The sequence below is a fragment of the Anomalospiza imberbis genome, chromosome 3, assembly GCF_031753505.1.
Source record: "Anomalospiza imberbis isolate Cuckoo-Finch-1a 21T00152 chromosome 3, ASM3175350v1, whole genome shotgun sequence".
In the NCBI taxonomy this organism is placed as follows: domain Eukaryota; kingdom Metazoa; phylum Chordata; class Aves; order Passeriformes; family Viduidae; genus Anomalospiza; species Anomalospiza imberbis.
Genome location: NC_089683.1, coordinates 110802599 through 110827308, shown reverse-complemented (window position 1 = coordinate 110827308; position 24710 = coordinate 110802599). Strand labels below are relative to the sequence as shown.

General features: G+C 38.8%; 1 protein-coding gene across 16 annotated transcripts in view; it reads left to right on the top strand.

The window, feature by feature from the left end:
- EHBP1 (EH domain binding protein 1) overlaps window positions 1-24710 on the top strand; it is a 205091-nt gene that overhangs the window by 105016 nt on the left and 75365 nt on the right. For all 16 annotated transcript variants that reach the window (XM_068186432.1, XM_068186438.1, XM_068186436.1 and 13 more), the window contains 2 exons: window positions 20785-20963; window positions 21591-21639. In XM_068186432.1, the coding sequence (XP_068042533.1) occupies window positions 20785-20963; window positions 21591-21639 (228 nt within the window). The remainder of the gene's footprint in view (window positions 1-20784; window positions 20964-21590; window positions 21640-24710) is intronic.

Sequence of the window (24710 nt, the reverse complement as noted above, 5' to 3'; positions counted from 1 at the left end):
TTTACAGGAAATACGGAATAATTTTCTGCATGGCATGTAGTAATCCATCTCTGTCCAGTATTGTTGGTAATCTGCTGTGTATCTTCAATGCTTCAGGATGTTCAAGCTGTCCAGAAAGATTTCTGCCTGATAGACAGTTTGTCCTTCAAGCAGCAAAGGAGGTACAAATTACTTCCTTATGAAAGAAGAGAAATTCTCAGATACTTCTCAAGGGAACAAAAAGGAACCTGTAATTTTTTTTTTCTCCTTCTCATTCATTCTAAGCCAGAATAAATGCTTAGAGGACAAAACAGGTAGGTTTAGTGGAATGGGGAGAAGTGACAGCTTCCCCCACAGCTCCCAAGGTATCAGAGATCCTAAAGTCTCCAGTTGCTTCAGTTGCTTGTTTTCTCCACTTTTGGTTTCCTCAAGATTATCGACCATATGTGACCAAACAGTAGGAAGACTTCATCCTAAAACACAGGTGCACTAATGCAGCTGAGTGGAGGAATGATTGTAAATTCCACATGGGAGATGAAGATCACTCAAAAGTATCTCCAGTTGTCCATTCACATGAGGACTTCCCAGCTCTCTGGAACATCTTCAGTAATTTTGCTCCTTTTCAGGTTCACATTTGCTGCAAAGGAATTGTACAGCTCCTTCTCATGAGATCTTTGTCACTCCCTATGTAGACAGGTGGTTCAAGCCCAAGGAAGACCTGGAAGGTACTGGATAGAATTGGAAGATGTCTATTGTTATGAACTTAAGCAAAAAAAAAAAAAACCCACTCTGAGAAAATCTACCTTTGCATGCAGCCCAAAGACATTTTTTCTTTTAATGGGAAGAAAAAACAAGCTGCACATCTAATATGAACAGAGAGATAGTGAGATAATCATATGGAAGCACAGAGAAGTCATTCAACTAGCTGCTTTTCAAGTGTTAAAAAGAGGCTCCATTTTTTAATCCAATACTTAAACAATTCCTTATTACTGTTTTCATGAGTTTTAAATGGTGTTTATGAACTTGACTATGTTGCCCTCATATTATTCCCATGACTGGTGCCAACAAGAACCCATTGTTGGACATCAAGACTATAAAGGAAACCAAGCCCTTCCATGATCTGTGTGTGGCTTTCTGCCCTTCTGACTGAGGTATCTTGTGCCCATGCTGCCAAAAAAATTTATGTGCTTCACATTCTCTCTAAAGAGATGCTTCCTTCAGAATTTGAGGGTTAAAACCCTCAACAATTTGCCCAAATGTTCCTGTAGCAGGAGTTTTGCCTAGGAGGACAAAACGATTGTTTTGGAGGCAGAGCTGAGCTGCTTCCCTCTTCAGTCCCTTACTTCTCTCTTTTTCCCAGAAGCTGGAGTATTACCTGGTGGAAACACATCCTCACATGGTGGCTCATGCCATGCTGTATGTTCTGCTCTGCAGGGAGCCAGTCCAGGCTGTGAGCTGAGCCAGGGGCCAGCAAAAGGCACTGCTTCCTGTGACAATGGAGTGCTGTCCAGGAGCAGTGAATGGCATCCTTCCCTCTCTCGTGAATTCCTTATGTGTGCTGCTAAGCTGATCTCTTGAACCAGATTTTGGACTGTGGAGGTTTGTTTGTTGGGGTTTTTTTTCTCAAGTTCACAGCTGCATCCAACCTGTATAAATTAGCAGAGCTCTTGGCTTGACTGTAGTGCCATGCAGCTGACAGTGTGCTGTTTTCTGTCACATGAACTATCCTAAACAGTTCTCTGTAAGGCCAGGTCTTAGGTGACTCACACTGGAGAGTCAAAAACATTAGCTTACAGTAATCTGGAGGTGGATTTTTTGGTGGACCTCTGTTTTTATTTAAAAAAATTATATATATATATATACATATATATATAATACAAAGGGTATTAATAAAAATGTATTTGTAACCATAATCTTTGAACACTTGATTTGGCAACTTTAAGTGCTGCTACTTAAGTGTTTGACTGTTTCTTCTTTTGGTCCTTATTAGGAGTGGGGATGCTGAGAACAGGTCTCCAGTGCTGTCCTGGAAAAATATTTTTCATTGCAAATTAATATACGTATTGTTCAGGTTGATAAATGCTTGACTGCTTCTGTCTTTTTCATAATTGCTGTTTAAGGTATTTGTGCATTATTGGTGCAATGTAGCTCCTGCTGAAATGGAAACTTTGTCAGTGCCTGCAGCAGTTCTGGGTTGCACCAGTTACCACTTCTGCAAAATTTCTGTGCAAGTAAGGTTTGGTAACTGCCCCAGAATTGTGACATTCCAGGCCTCACTGTCTATATTTTAAATTTAAACTTATATTTACAAATTATAGATCTCAGATCTGTTGTCATAAAATACTTCCTCAGTAGTTGTGGAAAAGGTGCATTGAGATTCCTGGAGTGCTGTGGTTCCTAAGTATCAGCACTTCCATGGCAGTGTTTGGTTTCCCTCCCAGAGGACAAGGGAATTAGGCACAGCCACTGGCTGGACAGCCAGAGCAGTCCTGGCCTCCCCAAACATCTGAATGACAGCTGCACTGGGCCAGCTCTAGGGAGATCTAGGCCACCTCTAGGGAGATCTAGGCCAGCTTCTGAGAGATGTCATCTGAAAATCCCTTTCCTCAGTGAGGGCCTTTCATTTCCTTCTGTTTCCTGTGAGTTACTTGCCTTCACTTCTCTGACAGAAGGAAGCTGTGGGGAGGCAGGCAGATGGCACAAGGCCATGGGCTCCTGATACAGGTGCTGGAGGAGCACCTTTGATTCTCATGCTGGGCTTCACAGACTCATGTTTAGTTCAAGCTTTGTTCTTTAATAGGTAGAAGAAAAAGGGAACACTTCTCCTCTCCTAAGACCTTTTTCAACCATCATCAAAACAGAAATCCTCAAAATCTTTGCAACAAAAACCTGAGAAAAATCCATCCCTTTTCTATATAGTTTTTATACCTTATTATCAGGTTCCTTTACAAGAACCACACAAGCAGAGTACAGGACAGGTTTTCAAATGAAAACTTGATTCTTTCCAATGTTCCCTTGCACCTAACAAGGATCTCAACACATTTTGTAGAAGTTGACATTGTAGAATTTAACTTTGAGCTGTTAGCTTGAGCTGGGGCTGGTTTAGGTAAAGTCCTGGGTGCTCTCTCCACCATCCATGGCCCATCCGTGGCCCCTGGTGCAGCACTCAGTGAAAGGAGCACATTAACAATGTGCGTGGTTCTCTGCTTGCCTGAGGGATGGGTTTGGTTCATCGTGGTTGGCAAGCACCTCAAACTGGAAATTAGTGTGCATGAATAAATATTCCTTTGCTTCTGTCATGATGAGTTATGGACATATTACAAAAATAATTATCTTCCCTTCATAAATCAGTCTGATAGTTAACTTTGGTTTGCTTACTAATTCACTGTTCCTGCTAAATGTTCTTTGGTTTGGGTCAGATACTTAAGCATAGGAATAAATCACAGCTCTAAGCTAGAATGCTTTTTGTTGCTGGGAAAGAAAAATATTACTAAAATCAAAATAGATGGCATTTGTAAGCAAATCTGCAGTGCAGTGATGGCCCTAAAATGAGGTATTTGTATTAGCTGTTCTACCCTGCTTTGTAGGAGTATTTTTAGACAGAATTTTGCCTAATTTATTTAAAATTGTGATCACCGTTAGTTTTAGGTGGGCAGGTTAGTGAAATAGATTTGTGAAGCTAGATACACTCAGAGGTAAAATCCAGGAGAAAAAGGGAATCCATGGGTGCCAGAAGCCAAGCCTTAGGGTATGTGAAACGCTCGGGTGTTCTGTGTGTATGTTACACTCATACCCACCAGCAAATGCAAGTGAAGCACAAACCTTTTTAAAAGGAGAGCAAATCAAGCCAGTTAGAAGGAAAATGTTGTATTCCTGAGTTGCAAGGAGAAATATGCTGCCAATTCAGACTGCAACAGAGCTCTGGTGACAGGGGGCTGCATAATAAAGCGAGTCCTTGTGCGATAGTGCCGGCACACTAGCTGCATGTTCTACAAGAGCATTTTTTAGCCATGTTCAACAGTGTGCCTGCTATCGCTCCTCCATTTGTTGAATTCAGGATGACCTTTGCATGAATAAAGTCAAATAGGATTAAGGCAGGAATTTTCAACAATGGGAAAGAGCAACAGATGTAGCCGACTTTGAACGTGGGAGGATTGTTGATGCACGGTTGCCTAAAGGGAGTGTCTGTGGTGACAAAAAAAGGGGGGGAAAAACCCAACAATTTCCTAAAATATTAACTGCATAAAAGAAAAGAAAATAAATAGAAAACAATCCAAAGGAACTGAGTGATTCTGGTTTTTATTGGCATCAAGCTGAAGGCAGTTTTTTTTTGATTCACTGCCTCCTTTTAAATCTATTTCTCTCTATTCTTTCAGCAGCAGAACTCTGTTCTCTGCAACTGTCACTATATGAGCTGTCTGAGGGGTTTGTGGCATGCACCATATTTTTAGTCACGTTTTTTCTGAGTTGTTTTAAGGAAGAAAAAAAATTGAGTATACGGGAAAAAAGAGATGTTGTTTTGCTGGGGAATCTGCCATTTGAATACAAAATCCAGATCCTGCTAATATTTTATGGTTTGATTTGTCCTGTGCAGAAGCATATGGATGGATCTCAAGTGACTACAGTGCAGGCACTCTGTACAGAGACTGTCAATAAAAGGGAATAAAGGGGGAAAAAAAGGCTAAAAATATATTTAAAGCAAGAACTCTTTCTGATACAACTAAAGTAGTTTTATGTGTAGGTTTTAGATGTACCAAATTTGGGTTTATCTCAATAAAAAGGGGACGTGCAAATGTATTTTACTTAGTTTCATTATTGACAAGAGCTGTTTTGCAGTTTAGCAGATAACTGTGTTAACTCCTGAATGATAGTTCATAGTTTGTAGTAATAAGTAATGCACAGAATTTAGATATCGTTGATATGTCTAATTCAGACAAATCAGCTTTGAAAGGCATGTGTAGGAAAAGCTTTTAAAGTGTGAATGAAACCGTGTGCTCTAGCTCAATGAAAGGGATTTAAGAAGCTAGCTAGAAACTAAAGCCATTAAGGAAATCACCTTGTAAATGTTATGAAAAATATTGGTGAGCTTAATATATTAGCTCAACTTGAATATTTAAAAGCTTGATTAAACACTCACTGATTAAATGCTTGCACCACTTTAAAGAGAGCTATGGTGTTGAGAGGGCAGTCTCTCACAGGGGAAAAATCATTTGGATTCAGAGGATGTAGCATGGTGAAACATCTTCTCATACATCTTATCCTGCCCCTCCCCATATTCCTTTAGAGCAGAGCTTGCTGGGGTGAGCTGTGGGCTCCCACTCACAGATGCTGTGCCACAGGATGCTCAGTAGTTGTAATATGTCTGTCCAAAATAAGGAGTCATTCCCAAAATAAGGAGTATTTCAACAGACACAAACAAACACCCTAAACACAAATAAAACTAAACCAAAAAAATTACCCCAAACTCCCCTGCACCCCGCTGTTGTTACCTGGGATAGAATATCCTTGAAGAACACAGCTGTCCAGGTACTGGAGGCTTCATGGCTAATTTTTTTTTACCTTGGTTATGGTCCTTGTGATGTTTAATTTTGAGACTAGGAGCAACTTCATATGCATGCCTGGCAGCTTTAGCACCAAGAGCACATCCGTGTTGCTTGTGTGGCATGGATTAATGCCCACTGTGGCTGTAGAAAGTCGCCTTTATTTCCCTGTGGGCTCAGTGTGGGGACCAACATTAAGCTCACAGATGTGTACACAGGTGCTCAAATTGTGCCTGCACGACTGGGGGAGAGGCTGTCACAGGCAGGCAGCAGAACCAGAGAAATACATTTTGAAAGAACCTCTGGATGCTGACTCTTACATGCCTGGATTTTTGTAAGCGTTCTTGAGACTCAATGCAGAGTCCACTGAAGGCAGGGAGGAATTGAGGTCCTTTAGTTGCCCCTCAGTTATGTTGCAGAGCAGTGAAATCTTTCCACCCAAGGTTTCACAAATGTGAACTTGGGCAGGTTAGAGTTGTTTCTAACCCCTTTGTTGTCCTTTGTGTGTTGGAAGGGTGAGCCACAAGGAAGAGTACAATCTCCTTTTCTTTGGTAGGCCGGCTAAAATCTTCATTCTCCCTCACTTCTTCAACACCTTTGAAACAAGGAACTGTAATCTCAACTCAGCCAAACAACCTTTAAAATACCCTAAAATGTTATACCACCATAAATAATTATAAATAAAAGGAGTGTTCTGTTTTTTTAATCCTTCCTTTTTTTTTTTTCCAATTAGCTGCCTTGTATTTTATGCTTCTGGAGCATAAGGAAAGTAATTTTTACTTAAAAAATACATAGCTAGAATGTGTTTCTGTTACTTCAAGTGAGCTTGGGGTGGTTTTTATATATGGAGAGAGTGTATATTTTCTTTCTGTATGTGTATATAGATACATACAAAGGTATATATGTTATATGTATACTTTATAGCTATATATAAACATGATATACATATATACCTTTATATATAACACATATATGCAATAACAAATATATACAATCAAGCTTTCTAGAAAGTGAATTCAGACACCAATTTGATACAGATGGCTTAACAGATCATAATTCAAGTGTTTTTTTTTCTAGAATCTGCTTCATAATTCAACCATATTCCATAACACCATGAGCCCTTTTCTTAACATTGCCAAAGTGCTCTCAGGAACTGTGTGCAAAGCTTTGTTTGTATCACTGTAAAGCAATGCTGCAGAATTGATGCTTTTCTGAAGTGCTCTCCTGGCCCTCTGTGCTGTTGCTAAGTCATCTGTCATGGTTGACATTGACAGCAGTGACTCAGTAACATAATGGGATTCAGCCTTTTATTGAGCCATGGGTGTGTAGATCAGAACCCAATCAATAGGCTTGCATATAAAAAAACATGGCAAACCACATGTTGTTGCAATGCTCAGTGTGGTTATAACTGTAACCACAACTTTTCCACTCTACCTAAAATGCTAGTGGAATATTACCACTAAAAAAGAAAAAAAAGTGAGAAGAAAAATTGCTTTTGAGGGGTTTTCAGGGAAGGAGTTTTCTTTGCAAAAGGGTTTAACTATTTTTACATTTCTTTATAGCAACAAGATTAGACTTTTATTAAAAAATGTTTGGGGTTTTGCCTGCTAGAATTAGGTTTTCTTTTAGGACAGTATCTTTTTTTTGTGTTTACATTGTTTTCAAATGTAGGACCAGAATGTGGCATAGGTTGGAGTAATAGGGAATAATAGAAGATAATTCCAATGAGAGCCTTCACATTTTTGAAATGTTCTTTCATTTCTGCTCTCCTTGAATACGTAAGTTGTTGATTTAAAATCACAGCCTGTCCTTTTTTGCAAGCATTTAAAGAATCATAGAAACCACACAACACATGGGACATTACAGGGTTTGCTGCAGAGCACTTTCATCTCTTTTGGAAAATGTTTCCTTCCTTTCTTGGAGGAAGCCAGTGCTGTGACTAGTCCCCAGACAAATGAGATGTATTGCTCTGGATTTTGGGTCTTGTGTGGGTTTCTGTGTTTTGGGTTTTTTTTGAGCACAGAGGAAATGTAATGGTCCTTCATCACCTCAGCCTCACTTTCTCTGACAGTTGCTCTGCCAGCTTTTCATGCCCAATACAGAAGACAAAGAATAAAGAAAGCAAGATCATGCAATGGGCCTGTTTTCTGACCAGATTTTAGCAATTTCACACCCTTAAACTCCATAACATTGTCCTTGCTTCTGCCTCTGAATGAATGATGGACTCTGTGTGGATCCTCAGGTGATCTAAATGACACTGGAAAATGCATATCTGCTTGGAACTATTTGAAAAATAGATTCACATTAAAAAAAAAGTTTAAAATTGGTTATTTTCATATTTATTGAGCAAAAAGAGAGTAAGAGAGATCAAATCCTCCTATATTCTCAATTTGTTTTGTCCTTCTTAGCTTAGAGTATTCTTTTTAAAACTGGTGATGAGTTTGGCTGTGAGTTATAGGCTTAGATTCCATAAGAATTGAACTCTTTTTGTAGTCCAGTTAGTTACAAATATGTTTCTTCTGTCTGACTTAGGACATAAAACATCTCTGTAGTGTTCCATAACGTAGGGACAGAGATAGCATTCCTTAATCTGCTTGCAACTTCTTGGTTTGACTTCTGCTCTGAAGAGTCTTCTAAGCAGCCAGGCTCTAGCAGCTGCAAAAGAGGTTTTGGGAGAGCAGTGAGACCCAGCTTGCCTACCTAAACTCCTCTTCTGAGAGTGCAGTGCCCTCCTCTTCCTGCTTCCTCCCACCCACTCCAGACTTGCAGAAGGGGTTGTTAAGTACCAGCACCTAACACTGCCAAGGTTTTATGAACAGGAGAAAATAAAAATCATTGCTAAATGACTTTTTAGTATTTAGATGTGGTAAAGAAAAAAAAACTTACGTGAGTGTAACTCATTGAGAAGCTAAACTATGACTAAAGCAAGTGTGCACACTATATATTTATCAACTTGCCATTCTCCCACTAGAGCTTCAGCACTTGTGTTAGAGTACTCTGTAAGTTTTATTGTAACTGTAGGAGAAACTGCTCTTTGAACTCCCCTCCTCTACAGCTTTAAAGGTCAGGTAGGTGTTAATCAAATGGTGTTGCTGTGCTTGCTTCCCAGTCATGTCTTGGCTGATGCTTCTGCTGCTGAGTGTTGCCTAGAAGTGTGAAAAGCTTGTGTTTTTAAGATGATCAGTCCTGCACTTTTGAATGATTTTTAGAAGCTCATGTAACTTGGAACTTATGCTCAGTATTGAACAAACTTGGTAGGTGCCACTGGAAGCTTATTTAGAGCAGCTGGGTTTTATAAATCCACCAAAGTTTGGAAATTGCAGCTGGTTTACTCTGTTACCAGAGCTCTCCCTTTACATTAACTTTCTCTTCCCTTTATTCTCCCCATTTCAAAGACTGTCATAATCATTTAATCTCTCCTTATGCAATTAGATATGTTGCTACACATTTATTAGCAAACTTACTGTCAGACTAGTCGTAATGCTCTAATTTACACTTCCCAAAGCATGGAAATTCTGTGTAGGAATGAAGGCTCCCTTCTTTTCCCTCCTCCACCTATCCTGAGGTGCTTGTGCAGTGAAAAGTATTGCAGGAGACTGAGATGTGTGAGTGATAAGTGCTGTACATGTTGTAACAGCTGGACATGATCAGACATGTTAAAGATGATGTATGAGGCTCGAGTGTGAGTTTTCTGCATTTCTGCTGCCTGAAGATTTATCCTGTGTAGCTCCTTTGGGCTTCTCTGATAAATCTCATCTCATCCCCCTGTGCAAGAAAGAGCAGCTGATACCTTCCTTCCCCGATGCTCCTTCTAATAACTGACTGAAAGGCTGAAGTCTCTTGGTGCAGTCCTTCTGTCCAGGAGTTCCCTAGTTCTGCCTGCAGATGAGTGTTTGGAATCACAAGCAGCTCACACGCAGCACATTCATCATCGCATCACCTGGGGACCAGTAGAGAACCTGGCAGCAATGCTTGATTTTATTTAACACACCGTGTAAACTGAGTCCAAAAGGCACTTGAAATGTAACACTTTCTTCCATTTGTGGAAGCTCAAAGGCATAGCTCCTCCTGAGGATTTTAATCCAATGGACGTTAATGTATTGGGGATCCAGTGATGTCATCTGCCTGTCACTGGGAGTTAATGACAGTTAATGCATGGATTAATGATTGGAACAGTGTTGAAAGACCAGGGAGTCAGGAATCTGTATCTCTGATCCTGCCTTAGAAATGCAGACTCCAATCAGAAATGCCTATGGACTTGTCTGCTCAGGAAAAGCCAATCCATTGTCTGGATGCTGTGCTCACGAGTATTGTGCACAGTACAGGTGTAATAGTGCATGCTAAAAACCCTGTTTGCTTCTTCACATCACCCTGTTGTGGCAGTACCCTTCTTTTATCTCTTAGCTTTCTCTCTTTTCTCTCTTACCCTTCCTTTATCTCTTACTCCATGTACGTATGAGCTGAAAAATTTGTTCCTCAAAGTCAACATCGGCATTTTGTCTCAAATCTTGTAATATTACAATATTTGCCATGTAACCTTTTGCTCAAAGGGTTTATTTTTTTATTTATCTCACAAAATATTTTTTCTTCAGGGAATTTAAACCAAAGAAATAGAAAAAGCTGCTGAACAAATTCTGTGGTTCCAAATATCCAAGCTAATTTTTAAAATGTTAACATAAGTACTATGTCGAATTAATGAAAAAAGCTATCTCTGTGAACAATTTACTAATACTTAATTCAAAGGTTTATGGAGTAGATCCTAGGGATCATTTAGGAGTTTTACATGTGTTTAAAAAAATGAGACCCAGAAGATCTGACTGCTGTGCATTGCTGTAACACCCCTGGAACGTGGCTAACGCCCAATTACTGCATGCTTAGACTTGGATGGGAATTACAATTGAGCTGTAAAATATTTTGACAGTTTCCAACTGTTGTGTGGTTATTAGCCAGGCATCATAAGAGAATGAAATTCAGTGATTTGATTAGGTTTGTATCATGATCTGCTTAAACAAGGACTTTCAACATAAACATGTAGTGTAAAGTGTTAATCAGAGGCAGTATTTAATTATTACCAGCTTTTCTTGAGTTCTGCAGGAGAGAATTCCTCTCTCCCAAAGATTTTGATTTCTTAAATGAGACTTGCCATACCTTTATGCTTCAGCTTTTCATTTACAAGCTGTTACTTGTTGAGTGCTAAAAGCATAACCACACCAAATTTAATTTGTCGCATGAAAATTATGTATGTATTTTTCAAGAGGATAGATTTGACAGTGTTGAAGCTAGAAAAGCTTGTGTTAATTACATATTATAAAACAAAAAGGATATTTTCATTTAACATGTATTTCTCCTTTTAGCTGAACAAGTCCTAGCAATTAGCAAATTTGAATAATGTAAGCATTCCTGGAAAAATATATGTTAAGCCAAGTGGTACTTGAATTGCTGTTACTTTTACATGTATTTTTATTTTGAAATGAAACTAATAAAGCAAAAATATTCAAACTGCATGCAAATTAAGCTCCAGATTATGCCAGTCTTGTTATGTTCATTAAGCCATTGAATCCTTGAGTAGTGGCTGTTATTCCATGGGGACTATTCACAGAATAAGGTACTATTCAGAGAGGTAAAGATAACAATCTGCCTTCACACTGCTTAAATAATGCTCATTCTGTTGGGCAACTAAAGCAAGAATATTCAAGCCTGTCATTCCTTAATTTTTCACTTGCTTTATTTAGTAATGCTTTTTTGTTTTCTGTGTTGCTTATGAGTGGTGCTTGAGAGTGAAGCATTCTGGTTTTGGTAGTGAAGGCTTTTTCAAGTGTTGTCATCCTGTTTTTTCTTTAAAAAAACCCTCTAAGGTAATCTTTGTGTCTCAGTTCAGTCTGTGACATCTCTGCTGTGGCTGAGAGCTGATTTGGTTACCAGTGTTGCTGTTTGCCTAAATACCTCATTTCACCCAGCTGTATTTGGTGGGCTTTTTCTGATTCTTGTCCTGGGTATGACCTGAACTCTCACCTTGCAGATGACAAAACCTTTGTAATGGTATCCTAGATTTTAAAGTGGCTTTGTGACTCTGGAAATGTGCTGACTGGGAGAGAGCCTTCCTCTCTGGCAGTCCTCACGAGGAGCAGTTGGAGTGGTGGGGTTATAGTCAACAGCCAGTCTCCTAAAGAACTGAGAGAGTTGTAAACTGGACAGTTTTTCATTTGGAGAGTTGTTGTGGCTATTGAACTTCGTGCATTCAGATGGCTGTGTGCCAGGAAGAAAAGCAAAATATGCTGTGCTTTGCAGGGAGATCTGATGAACATAGGGGGATTGGTGCATGAGTTGCTTATGGAACAAATAATATCAGGACCTCCACGCTAGGATTGATTTTTAAAATGGGAAATGGGGGGGTTTTGGTTGGTGATTGAACTGAGAGGCCAGTGTGAAGTGGTGCTTGGTGGGAATTAGGGTTTTCCAGCTTGCTTCCCATGCAGCCAGAGCATGGAAGGAAGCTGTGCCAGGCTCCTGCTCCCTGGTGGCAGCAGCCCAGGTGATTTGTAGGCTCTGGAGGTAAGAGACATAGATAATGTTGGTCTGAAGCACATCTGAAAGATCACTTGGTCTTTCTACTTGCACAAAGGCTAAGTTCTCCTTTACGAAATGAAGGATTTCTGTAACCTGTTGTTAAACAGTAATGAAGCATCCATGGCCTTCCCAAGCAGTCTTGAGTGCTTCATTTTCATTATACTGCATTATAGATTGCTCCTTCTGATGTCTGACCTCTAGCAACTAAAGCCTGTAACCTTGTTTTGGTAAACACTGGTGTGGGGGTCAAAGGGTTTGCTTTCTTCTTTGGAATTTTGCATGCTTGTTGACTTACCATGTTACTTTCCTCTATCATTTGTTCATACCATAAATGACCTAAATGTGCTTCAGCTTTCTTCATGCTTTTTTTCCCCCCTCCCCCAATTTTCTTTGGGTTCATCTTCCTTACACTCTGCATCGGGGAAAACTGAATGTAAAATTTTAGATGTGGTTTTGTCGATGCTAAGTGGAGTGAGAGAGGCAGTCTTGGTCTTGCAAGCTTTATTCCTGTCTGTACATCTCAGTACAATGTTTGTCTTTTTCATAACAACCTGATGTTGTTGACTTTATGTTCAGCTTGAATAGACTGTTTCCCTCATATCCTTTTGTGAAGAGCTGTTACCTAACCAGTTCTTCCTTATCCTGCATTTATGTAAATGATTACTCCTTCCTGTGTTTCACTTGCAGCTATTGAATTTCATGCTGCTTTTTTCAGAACTTTACTCTTTTTTATGTGATTGGAGTTCTTTTGGTGCATTCAATGTCCATCTCAGCTTCTTGTCCAGTGCATTGTTCACCTTCCTAATTCAGACTTTCACTGAACCTAAGAAATACTCTTGCAGAACTCCTTTCAATACATAACTCCAAGAATCACTTTAAACTTGTCCTGGGTATAGTTTTCCAGCCTGTTTTGCACCTATATGAGTCTCATTAAGGCTCTGTTTTCCATGCTTCCTTATGAGAGCATCTTGAAAGACAATTAAAAGAGCTCAGCTACATCTGTAATCTGTTATTTGATGCTTCTCTACTCCCTGCTTCCCTCTTGTAGAAGGAACTTGGAGTGCTGGTCATGATTTGTTGATGACAAATTAATGTTTGTTGCTTGTCTTCTTTTAACTTTCATATGCTAAGAAGGGCCTTAATTATTTGTTCCACCTCTTTTTCATTTGCTTGTCTGCATTCTTGCTATTTGTCCTTTTTCTTATGCACAGAAGGAAATGTAGTCTTCTCCTACACTTCTAATATTCTCCCCTGTGTTCAAGTTTCCAAACTGACTGTTTTGGATGTTGTTTCATATTGGTTCTTCCAGGACCTTAGGATTACATTAAATGTGTTCAGCTGATCTGAAAGCTTCTAGTTTATCTAAGCTGTTTCCACATGAGGCTGAAATCTGACCTTTCTGTGCCTGTATGAGTAATGCAAGTCTCCAACTTCCATCTGATTTGTAGAAAAAAAAAAACCAGTACTGAGCATTTCAGATGTCTCCCCATCATCTGTGGACAGCTTCTCCTTACCACTGAGGAGGGAAGCAATATTTTTGTTAATCTCCGTCTCGTGATTGTTTACATAGAGTCAGCTGCCAATGCAGTAGTTTATCAAGGCAAAAACTTGTTTCCATTAAATTCTCCCTTATCTCTTGCTGTCCTCAGGAGCTTTAAGAATATCCCTCTTTATGCTTGGTGCCAGCTCATGGGTACCAGCAGCACATGGGTACCAGCACCTCATGCAGGATTGTAAAATGTACTGATTTTATTTCCACTGTCACCCAAGAGGTGTACTATGGCCTTCAGAGGTACTGTGACATCAATACCAGGCTTAAAAATACTGAGTGCTCTAAGCACACCCAAACAGAGATTGTTTTCCTTTGTTACTGCAATACCTGCACAAATCTGGCATCTGTGTTGTGTTCTCAAGTTATTTCAAACAAAGATTTCTCATAGGTAAAAGGCTAATGCTTCCATAAATCTGCCTATGGTCGGGCATTAATATAAATGATGCAGTAGATTTACAAAATAGGTAACTGTAAAGTTCTGAGCAATGTCACCTTTAATGAGCCAACATCAGAAGGTTGCCTGAAAAAACCGTGTCTGTTGAAATGTTCAGAAGAGTGGGATAATGACTTGTGTTTATTTAATGGCTCTGTCAAAAGAAATTCCTGCAAAAGCAACAAGAGTTCACTGTTTTTAGGAAGAATTGGCAGTGACTCTCATTTTTAGTTTGCCTTGTGCTTTCTTTTAGAAGAGATTCTTGTGACCTTTTCTGACAAGCTCTAACACTTCCATTGTTTGCTGCAGGCCTTTGAAATGTGGCAGAGATAGCCTTGGGCCCAGGGAGGTGCGTTTTTCTAGTTCAGTTCACATTTAACAAAGTTAAAAGCTTTGAAAATTGCTATTCCTCATCTGTGGTTTAAGTTGCTTAATTCTGGCAACCTGCCCAAAACCCTGAACGTTCCCATCGTGGCAGAGAGCCAGGGATTGTGAACCAGCAGCATCCTGGTAGCTCATCTGGGTTTCCAGCACAGATTACATGAGAGCAGAGCGTTCAGCCCACATGCCACCGGGACAACTGGAGGAAGGAAGGTGGACACAAGGAAACTGCCCGTCTTCTGAGAGCAGAAAAATGAGGCCCCATCCCTGCATGTCATCTGTTCATACTGTTACATTGTAAATACGTGTAATCATCAGAGACCCAGCTCCGTGTTGGCTTCTGCTTAATGGTATGAGTTCCATACCTTGTCTTGAGATTTTTAATTGAAAACACGGCGCTCAAGACAAAGATTATGTGACCTCGGGGAAGAGAAGCTGGGTGAGCCTCGGCCAATCCCTTTTTAATAGTTCAGTCTGAGAAGGAGATCACTAACTTTTCCTGGCTGTACTGACCATCAGGTGAAATTACTTCCGCATAAGTAACCAATTCATTATGTTGTCTCAGATTTGTTTCCCTTTTGCCAGTTCATTAACATAATCTTCTCCTTGCAATTAGCTAATAAATTTAGGGCTTCTCAGCCTGGTGAGGTAGCTGCCCACACTCCTGTGCAGTCCTGTTCTTCTCTGCTAAGAACATCCACGGGGGAGGTTGTCATCTGGAAATAAATTGTCTTCCTTGCTCTTAATTGATTGCCATGAGCAGACGGCCTTGCGTCCTGTTGCGCAAACGAGGCAATTGGCCAGCAGTTGATGTGTTGTGAATTTTGGTTCTGAAGGTTTAGAGTTTAGTTCTGAATTCTTGGCTTCTTTCATCCTTTTAATCCCTGACAATGAAAGCCAAACCAAAACCCTAAAAGACTCGGCTAAGAAAATGTTACTTCATTACTAGACAAAGTAAAAAGCAAAAGGAGGCTACCAGATAATTACAAAAGTTACAAAATTGAGTACTTAGCAGTAGCCTTTGTTACTGCAGTCTCTCCCATCTTTGTGCACTGGATGCCTGTAGGTTATATACATGTACACATTTTAATTGAATGATGGCATACTGTAATTTTCTACCAGACCACTTCCTTGGTGCTCAGAGTTAAAGTAACCAGAGGCAGCCATCTGCAGGCTTGCTTTCCTGTCTTTGCCCAGGTATGGTTTGGAAAAGCTCTTTCCAGACTCCTGGCCATCAAAATATATAACAGGCAGCTGAAAACCCTTTTGCATGAAATAATCAGACCTACTTGACCAACTGTTAATTGGAGGTGTGTCCCAAGGATTTCACCTTTCCTCTTCACCTTGCCACGTTCAAACAGCAGAACATCATGTCAGCTCAGGCAGATGGCTAAATGTTGGGTTGTGATTGAACATGGGCTGGTTTGGTTGTGCCAAAACTAAACCTGTAAAATGATAAGCAATTTGAAGCTTATGCCTAAGGCTTCTGAGATAAAAGTTTGTATTTTATTGCATATCCGCATTAGCTGTAGGCACAATCAGAAGAGTGTGGAAGGCAAAGTTTTAAGATGTCTGCTGCTGCTGAAACCTGGAGGTTACTTAAATGCTCATTATTAATGGTATATAGAAAATAAATTCAGTGAATCTGTAACTTATGTCCAACAGCTGGGTTTTCATATCTCCTTCATTTTTAGGGACAGTAGGAACCAGAGACCATGCAAATAGAGAGCACAAAGTTAAAGAATGTACTCCTAAATGGATCAGTCTGTTTATCAGAGTAACAGAATAGCAGAGCTAACATTTCTTTCTAGGAAATGTGTATTTTCTAATACATGCATGATCTTCCCTGACTAGAAGCAAACAGCAATGCCACTTGTGTGTCACTAAATTGTCATCTTATGGTGGCCTGCTATGTAAAAAATACCTAACTACCCTAAGTAAAGAACATCTCAGCATAACTGGGTCATGAGGATGTTTACTTCATTTTTTGACTAAAACAGAAAGCTGTTCTATTCTATGCAGACTCCTTCAAAATTGTATTTCATATTCCTCATACTGGTAAAAACCACTTTTTGACTTATGCCCAGACTGTTCCACAGCCCAGAAGAAACAAAATTGAATGCATGTTGGACACATACAGACCTTGCCAAAGGCATAAATTCTATTAAATGAGTCATATTCAAATTCTGATACTCCCAGGCTAGTGGGACATTCCTATGGGTGAAGTCCTGTGTTGTTTAAAAACTAAAATTTTAGAATATAATTTTGAGGATATAAACTTATCTATTTGACTGAAGTGTATTTGGTGTCTTGTTTCTATTGCACCTTTATACAGCTTTTCAGACTGTTCAGTTCAGCTGAGTTTCCTGGACTTCTACATCCAGCCACATGCTGCACATGTTCACTCACCTACTTGTGCCTTACTTTCATTTTCCTTACCTTGCATTTTAATGGTTGCACAATTTTCAGTGAGCCCAGACAGCGTCGTGGTTTTGATAGGGGTACGGGAAAATCCCTTTTATTTTGCTCAGTCAAATAAGTTAGAGGACAGTGTCTGTACTTGCCTCTTGAGGGAAAAAATAAAACTTGCTTGTTCATTGTTTTAAAGGTTTTCCCTATTCTGATTTTCAGCCCTATCTCAATCTGAGCTTCCTCTCCTGCAGTTGATTACAAGTCCTGGGTTGTTGTCTCAGCATCTTTCCTCTTCTAGGAGTTGTGTTCCTTAATGTAAAACTCAAACCACGTATGTCTTCCACCTGGATTACTATTTTTTTTTTTCCCCTCCCTTACTCCTCTCAGCATCTTTTTCTTCTGGGCTTCAACACTCCTGCTTTCTTTAAACACCTCTACCCCCATGCAACCTATCTACAAGCCCTTGAGGTCCTCAGACTGAGGCCCTGCAGTCTTCATCCTGGCTGTGTCACAGTGCCATAGCCTCACGTTCTCATTACAGTTCCAGTCTTGGTTTTCTTCTCCTGAGTGCTGGGCTGTGTGTCAGAGGTGCAGGTCAACCCTTGCTCTGTGAGCCATCACTCTGCCTGGTGCTGGGTTCCTCAGAGCAGCAAAAACAACTATTTGAATATTTTTAAGTGTGGTGATGCAGCCTAATTCTTGAAGCTATTGTCCTCTTGTTAGCATAGAGTAATGGTCTGATGGGATAATCTCCCAAGAGAAAAAATGCATACACTATAAAACATATCAACTGAGCTTCCAGAACGTGTAAAAAGAAGAATAGAGACTTCAGTGCTTTTGTTGAGTGTGAAAGGAAGATATCCTGAAGCCAGTGCTGTCTCCAGCTGATAAATCCATCGGCATGATGCTGCGTTTAGATCTCAGCTGCCCTGTGAGGGACAAGCTCGGGAACCTGCGCGCTCGCCGTGGCTGCTCCATGGCTGGACAGAAGCCAGTTGTGTTGGATTCCATAACCTGTTGATCAGTGAGCAGCTCTGGCAATCTGGTGGGGATATCTCGGGCTTTTTAGTGGCATTTCCAGCCGAGTTTGCAGGGACCTGAGCTGCTGAGCTCAAAAAGGCAAGTCATGACTGCTGTGTTGTTTAGAATTGTGTAGTCAGTGCTGAAAAGAATGATACAAGAAAAAGGTTATTAAATTTTCATTTTATCTGATTTGTTCCTGCCAATCATATAGAGCAAATAAATGATAGAAATAGGCACTTGGTAGCAATTGTGTTTGCACCAAGCCAGTAATTAATATGTCCAACATACAGATGCCAGAAGAAAACGTTTTGCATAATGATTTTTCACACACACATGAAAAAGAAACTAAAACTAACATTTCTTAACTCCTCTGAAGGCATGTCAAGTGCTCACACACAGTTCTGCCTTTTGGTCTGTATTTCCATTGTGTCTGGAGTTGAATGCTTTTATCATAGATTAAATAATGAAAGCTTTGATGCAGGTGGTGATTAGGAGCATAACATTGTCATGGTATTAACTTCACCTTTATCAAAAAAACACGGACTAATAAGTGTGGAAAGAAAACCTTATACAATTTCTGCTAAATCAGGCAAGAGAAGAGAAAACTGTGTGTGTTAGGCGCATTACGCACGTCCTAAATCTTCCGTATTCTGGAAAAAGTGCTTTTAGAAAATCTAACGTAAGTGGAAAGACAAACACAGAAAAACGCTCCAGGTTTTCAAGGAATTGCAGTCCATCTTTTTAAACATTGATAAATTTAGAATAAATTTTTAAATAAAGTATGAAATTCTTCTAAATTAATTGGTTTAATACCTTTGTATTTAATTTGGTAAAACCTGGTTTTAAATTCAGTCGCATCTTCAGTTTGCTAGATAAGTAATTAAAGTAAGGTAATTTAAATGGCAATATTACCTAAGGCAATTTCAGAGTTAACCAGAAAGCGTTTAGGTGGTGACTGGAAAATTTACCATTTTTGTTGAGAGTTTCAGCACCAAGTATGAAGACTTTATAATTAACATTTAATATATTTGGTAAGTAGTGCTCTATGATTTGAAGAAGTAGCTTTTTGCATTAATAATTTGTTAAAATATCACCTTTCCACTATTTCATAATGCTATTTTGGTTATTTTCTTTCAGTAGTGCTATTTCCATATATATAACTTATAATAGCAAATATATTTTAAGTAACATTGCGCCTTAAATTTGAGGTCAATTATTAGTTACTGGGTTTTGCTTCTTGTAAAGAAAACAAGAGAAAAACACCATCTTAATTACTTCACTGAATCTGGAGTAACAGTCTGGCAACTCCTATACAATATTTGTTTCTCTGATTAAAATCTTGTGTGTGGTAAAGTTTATAATTTATTGCTGCTTTTCCTTCCCAATTTTGTATATCCTTGTTAAAGCTGTTAATTCAGTGTATTTGGAGATATTTGTCTTGTCATTAATGGATTCGTTCATGCCTATTTGAATTGTTGACAGGATTACAAAACGCAAGCACCTTTCTAACAAGTTATTTTGTACATATGATGTGGTGTTAAAAAAAAAAAATCTCAGCAAGGTATACCTTTTGCACTTTTTAAATGAGTTAGCAGTGCTTCTGTCGGGGAGGAGGTAATGTGTTTATGCAACAACCTTTTAGAGCTGATTGTGACAGTAAATGAAAAATTACTTCCCCCGTTCTGTGCACTTTTTTTTTCCCCCAGAAGCAGTGAAAACAAATGAGTTGATAGCAGCTAATTGCTGAGCACTGACAGGCTTCAGTCAAGGGGGGGCATCGTTGGTCTTTCACAAATAGACAATAACAAGCAAATCCATTTGACCGTAAACTTAAGTGGCTGTGATATAATAAATTACTTGCTCTTAATTTGTCTTAATTTGGGAACTCTCTAGCTCTAAAGTGCATCAAGAGCTTGTTTGTTTTGTATATATGCTTTTAATGATATTACATTGAAAGAACAGAGGATCCCAGTTCTTTCACTGTAATTCAAATGTAGGATTTGCATCAGTCACATTCTGCCTGTTTGATTAGATCTAAGAGGTTTTTAAAGTGACAGTATTTTTCTAGGAAAATAAGTGTGTATGTCTTGAGAACATCTACTGCAATCAGTATGCTGAATTTGAGGAGCAGCGGATAGTCTGACAAATGCCAAATGCCTGCAATGTTCTATTTTATTTCTTGGTTTATGCCCACAAAAATGCTACTAAAAGGGTCAAAATAACTTTTTTGGAAATGGCTGTTATTAGCTAATGATGGTTGTTAGCTACTAACACTTGTTAGAAACCACCTTCTGATAAGGGTTTTCATCCAAAATTTGTTTTTCATGTAGAAAAGCTAAAGCCTGGAAGAGGCAGCGCTTCGGGTACGGTTGGAAGTGGCTGTTCAGAAACACGGTGCCATAATTGCCTTTATGCAATCACTCGCTAGCACAGAAAGAGCACCAAAAACTGTCCTGTGAAGCCTGTACCAGAGGAATTCATCAATCCTGTGTCGTGACTTTGATTGTGAAAGGGCTCGTGGGGATGCTTTTCCATGGCTGCCTTTTGGGAAGTGTTTTCAAGGCTGCGTGTCACAGGCTGTGCAGGGCTGTGCCGTGTTTCAGCACGGGTGTTTCTACTGGTACAATTCTTGGCCTCTTCCCCCATGTAGGTCTGGAATCCTGTGTATCTGCATCCTTGGGAGACAAGTGCCTAGGGCAACAACTGTAGATAATAACTCGCGATTTGTGTCTTTTGCAAGTTACAGTCATTGTAAACTGACAGCTGTGAAGGACCTGAACTCACATCAAAGGATACACATCATCTAGTTAGGTCAATTAATGTTAATTCTCATCTTCCATTAAATTCTTTTATCTTCTCTCTTTTTCTTTTCTTTTTTTTTTTTTTTTTTTTTCCAGCCAAGCCCAATACCAAGTCCTGTTTTGGGGAGAAAGCCAAATGCTAGTCAGTCATTGCTTGTGTGGTGCAAAGAAGTTACAAAAAACTATAGGGGAGTGAAAATCACCAATTTCACCACGTCGTGGAGGAACGGTTTATCCTTTTGTGCAATATTACATCACTTTAGACCAGACCTAATGTAAGTTGTATACTCTCTGCCTGCATAAGCTAACTCTCGTAGAAATACTGAACAATTTTTTAACTTGAAAATCAAATACCAGTGCGTTTTTTGTGCTGAACTGTTTTCACCCTTTGCTTTCAAGCAGGGAACTGTCCTTTCTAAGAAACCAAGTTTATGAATGCTCAAACTTTGTGACCTCTTCGCTCTCCCTTGTTCATAAACAATTATTTCTCCCCTCTCTGTGATTTGTTTTTCTTCTTCTTAATCTTATACAAAGAACTGACTTCAAGATGATTATGAGAATTGCGCCAGTGTTGAAATGAGATGAGAGGAATAAGCTCTTTGTATGCTGACAAGGACGGATTACCTCCTGGTAAATTTGGTTGTCAAGGCTGGCCTCTAGTCCCTGCCTTAACTTCTTTTTAGATGGAGAGCTTCAGGCAATGAAACATGTAATCGGTGTTTATTTATTTATTTATTTATTCCTTTAATTTTCCACACTATTAGTTTTGTTGATTGAATTGCTGTGAAATTGCTAGTTACTGTATGATATTATTGTATGTCAAATTTTTAGATTTAGTTTGTTTTAAAACTGCTGCTTTTATCAAATACTCTATATACCCACTGTGCCATTTTCCCCCTCAGTGACTACAAGTCCCTGAATCCTCAAGATATTAAAGAAAACAACAAAAAGGTAAGAACTGCCAGGCAGAAAGAAAAAAGAAAAAAAAAAAAAAACAAACCAGAAACAAAACCATAGCCTCAATTTTGACTTCACTGCGGGTTTTTGTTAATTTTGGGAAAGTGTGGTTGTTTTGTAAGGTGATAACTGCTGCTCACAGAAGGTGTTCGGCCTCCCGCCGTTCAAATCGGATGCGTTATTGACTCGAGTTCGTCATGGTTTTAACATTCACAACAAGTGCAAGGCTGGCACTGGAGTTTAATATTTGTATGGCCTACATTAACTGTGAGAGCAGAGCAAGGGCCTGGCCAGCCTTCTGTGGGCACTGCTCTGGTTTTTCCAATCAGCCGCGTAATTAAAAGAATGAAAAATGTGACCGCTCTTGGACTGCGGCACACAAGGCTTCTCTTGCTGTTGTTTTAGCAAGGCTCTGGGAGCTGGGCACAGTTGATGTTGCTTTGATGGTGATTGTTATATTTTTAAAGATGAAATTTTACACCTACTCTTAGCCTGCATCGACTGAATGAAGTGGTGTGCACAGCAAGGGAGGTTTAGGATAAAAGGTGTTGAGATATTACTTTACAAATAAATTAAATGTTGGCAAAATAGTTAATAGCCTTGTGCTGTGCAACTGTTTTGAACCACTCTTTGTAGGTGCAAGATGTAAAAAGTTTCTCTGGAAGAAGCAGGAATTCAGTTTGGGGATCCCCAGAAGACTATTTCTGCTCACTATTTTAGATATGTTCCAAGCTTCAGTTGGGCCCTAGGGACATGTTTTGAAATTACAATTTTCATGTGAGTCACTGATAATAAAATTGTTCCTGAAGATCATCTGAAAATTGTTTTAAGTATCTGCCTTCTTAAAGCTGTGATTTTATTTTTATACTGCTTTAAAAGGCACTAAATTTAACTGGGATGAAGGTATAAAAATACACTTTGGAAAAATTAACCAAGTTCAATATTATATAGCAAACATATCTACAATCTAGTATTATTTACTTACGTGGAATTTCTGAAAGTGCTTTATTAAAATTAATTTTGTTTATATTTTAATGTGCCCGCACACTTATGTGTTAGACAGGGAGTTACTTGTCTTTAATTTAGCACTTAAGTATTATAAATAATGAAATATCTCTGAGCTGCTCCTATCTAATGAGTATTTGGCTGATGATATTTTTTCCATAATAATAGGAGGACTTATAATGACCTAAGTGGATTATCTGTGACATCACAGTATTTTCTGTGACCATATGTTTTTGTACTTCAAGTTTTGTTGAGCGTCTGGCCTAATTAAGCTGGATTATAAAAAAGAAAGAATAGATTATTAATTAAAACTGTTAGCAGTATGACCATCTTTTCTTTGGGAAACTGTGATGGCAAACAGTGAACTTTTTAGCCTGTCCTTCTAACAGGATATAGTTCCCAGAATTGAAGAAATAGTGATTGTTGTTATTGTGCAGTTTTTTTCTTTCATCACTTTGCCAGCCTTTGCCTGACAGCTACGCTGAGTATCTCAGTTGCTTCCTGCAGATTTATTTCCTGGTCTCACACAGTTCTGCCAGATAACCCCGTGTGCCCTTGGTTGGAGTGAATGCAGCACTGCCAACAATGGCTGCCTAGAAATTCCATGCAGATATGTAACACATTTGACAATGATTCCTCCTAACCAATTAAAATAACATCTTTGCATGAATAGGATGATTTTCTTTGTCTGAAGCAGCTCTTTTTTTTTTTTTTTTATGTTTTTCTGCCTCTCCCTCTCCCCAAAGGAAAACCATAGATTAAAGGTTAACCCATAAGAGTATATCTTTTAGAAGTGCATGACCTTGTTTGTATTTTAATTTAAAAAAAAAAAAAAAGAGCAAATCTTAAGATTTCTTAACAACTGTTTCAGTGCAAATACTGTGTGTGATTAGGGATGGAAATGCACTCTTAAAAAAGGCATGTCATCAGAGGTTCTTTATAACACAGACCAACCACTTGCCAATTGGCTGCTGCCACTGATGCTGAATAAAAAAGGGTATTTACCTGTGACATCTGATCTTGGCCAATATGTCAGTGTGTTACAGAGTTGGGAAATGATTGGAATACTGCCTGTGGTGCTTGTGCTGATGGATCCCAATTGATGTCTGTCAATCAGCTTGTCAGTAAATTAAAAAAAAAAGAAAAATACTTCAGTGGGAGATAGATAAATAGGCTTAGTGTCCTGAATATACATATATTTAAAATATCCCAAACAACTACTACATTGGCATCAGTCTGAATTGAAAAGTATTTTTGATGCACATTGGAAATTCAAATTTCTATCAGGAACAAAAGAGAAACCAGGATTATCTTTGATAAAATTCCAAACATTACAGGGATACTTTCCCAGCTGGTCTAAAGAGTTGTGCTTCTACTTAAATCTCAGATATGTCTAACTATCCATTTTGCCTTCCTAGTAGTGTTAGACAGCTAATTTGATTTAATATGTCCATTTGAGTATTATTAAATAACAATTAAATTTAAATTAATGAAAAATGTATTAAAATTATAGCATGCTGGCACTATAGTTCCTTATGAACAATAGAAATATTTTGTGTTGCTAATAACGTGTCCTGCACTTTAAAAATACATGCTACTAAACAAGACTTGGGCTGGGTCTTTGACAAGATGAAGGAATGAGGAGTAGAAGGGCACAACAGTATGGTTCTAACAATGAATTTCTGGTTTTAATTATTGTTTAGAGAAGCTTGTTTCATTTGTGGTGTGGGTATATCTTTTGGATGTTCAATTGGCCCTTTTAATTTTTATGATGCCCCACAGTTCTTGGCCATTTCTAAGAAATTCCTCAATACATTTGAACTTGAGTGATCATCTTAATAAAATATCCCATTTTTAAAAGGAATCCTTGTAAATTATACATTTAAATAGAAGAATGCAGATTTAAAGGGGTAGTATTGAGTCAAAATGGAAAGTATTCCTTACCTTGAAACTGGAGTTAATGTTTTTATAATAGTTGTTCATGCTCCCCACTACAATTCATAAAAACAAGTCATAAGAACATATCTAATTGCAGGTGTAGGAGATGCTTGTTGGCATCA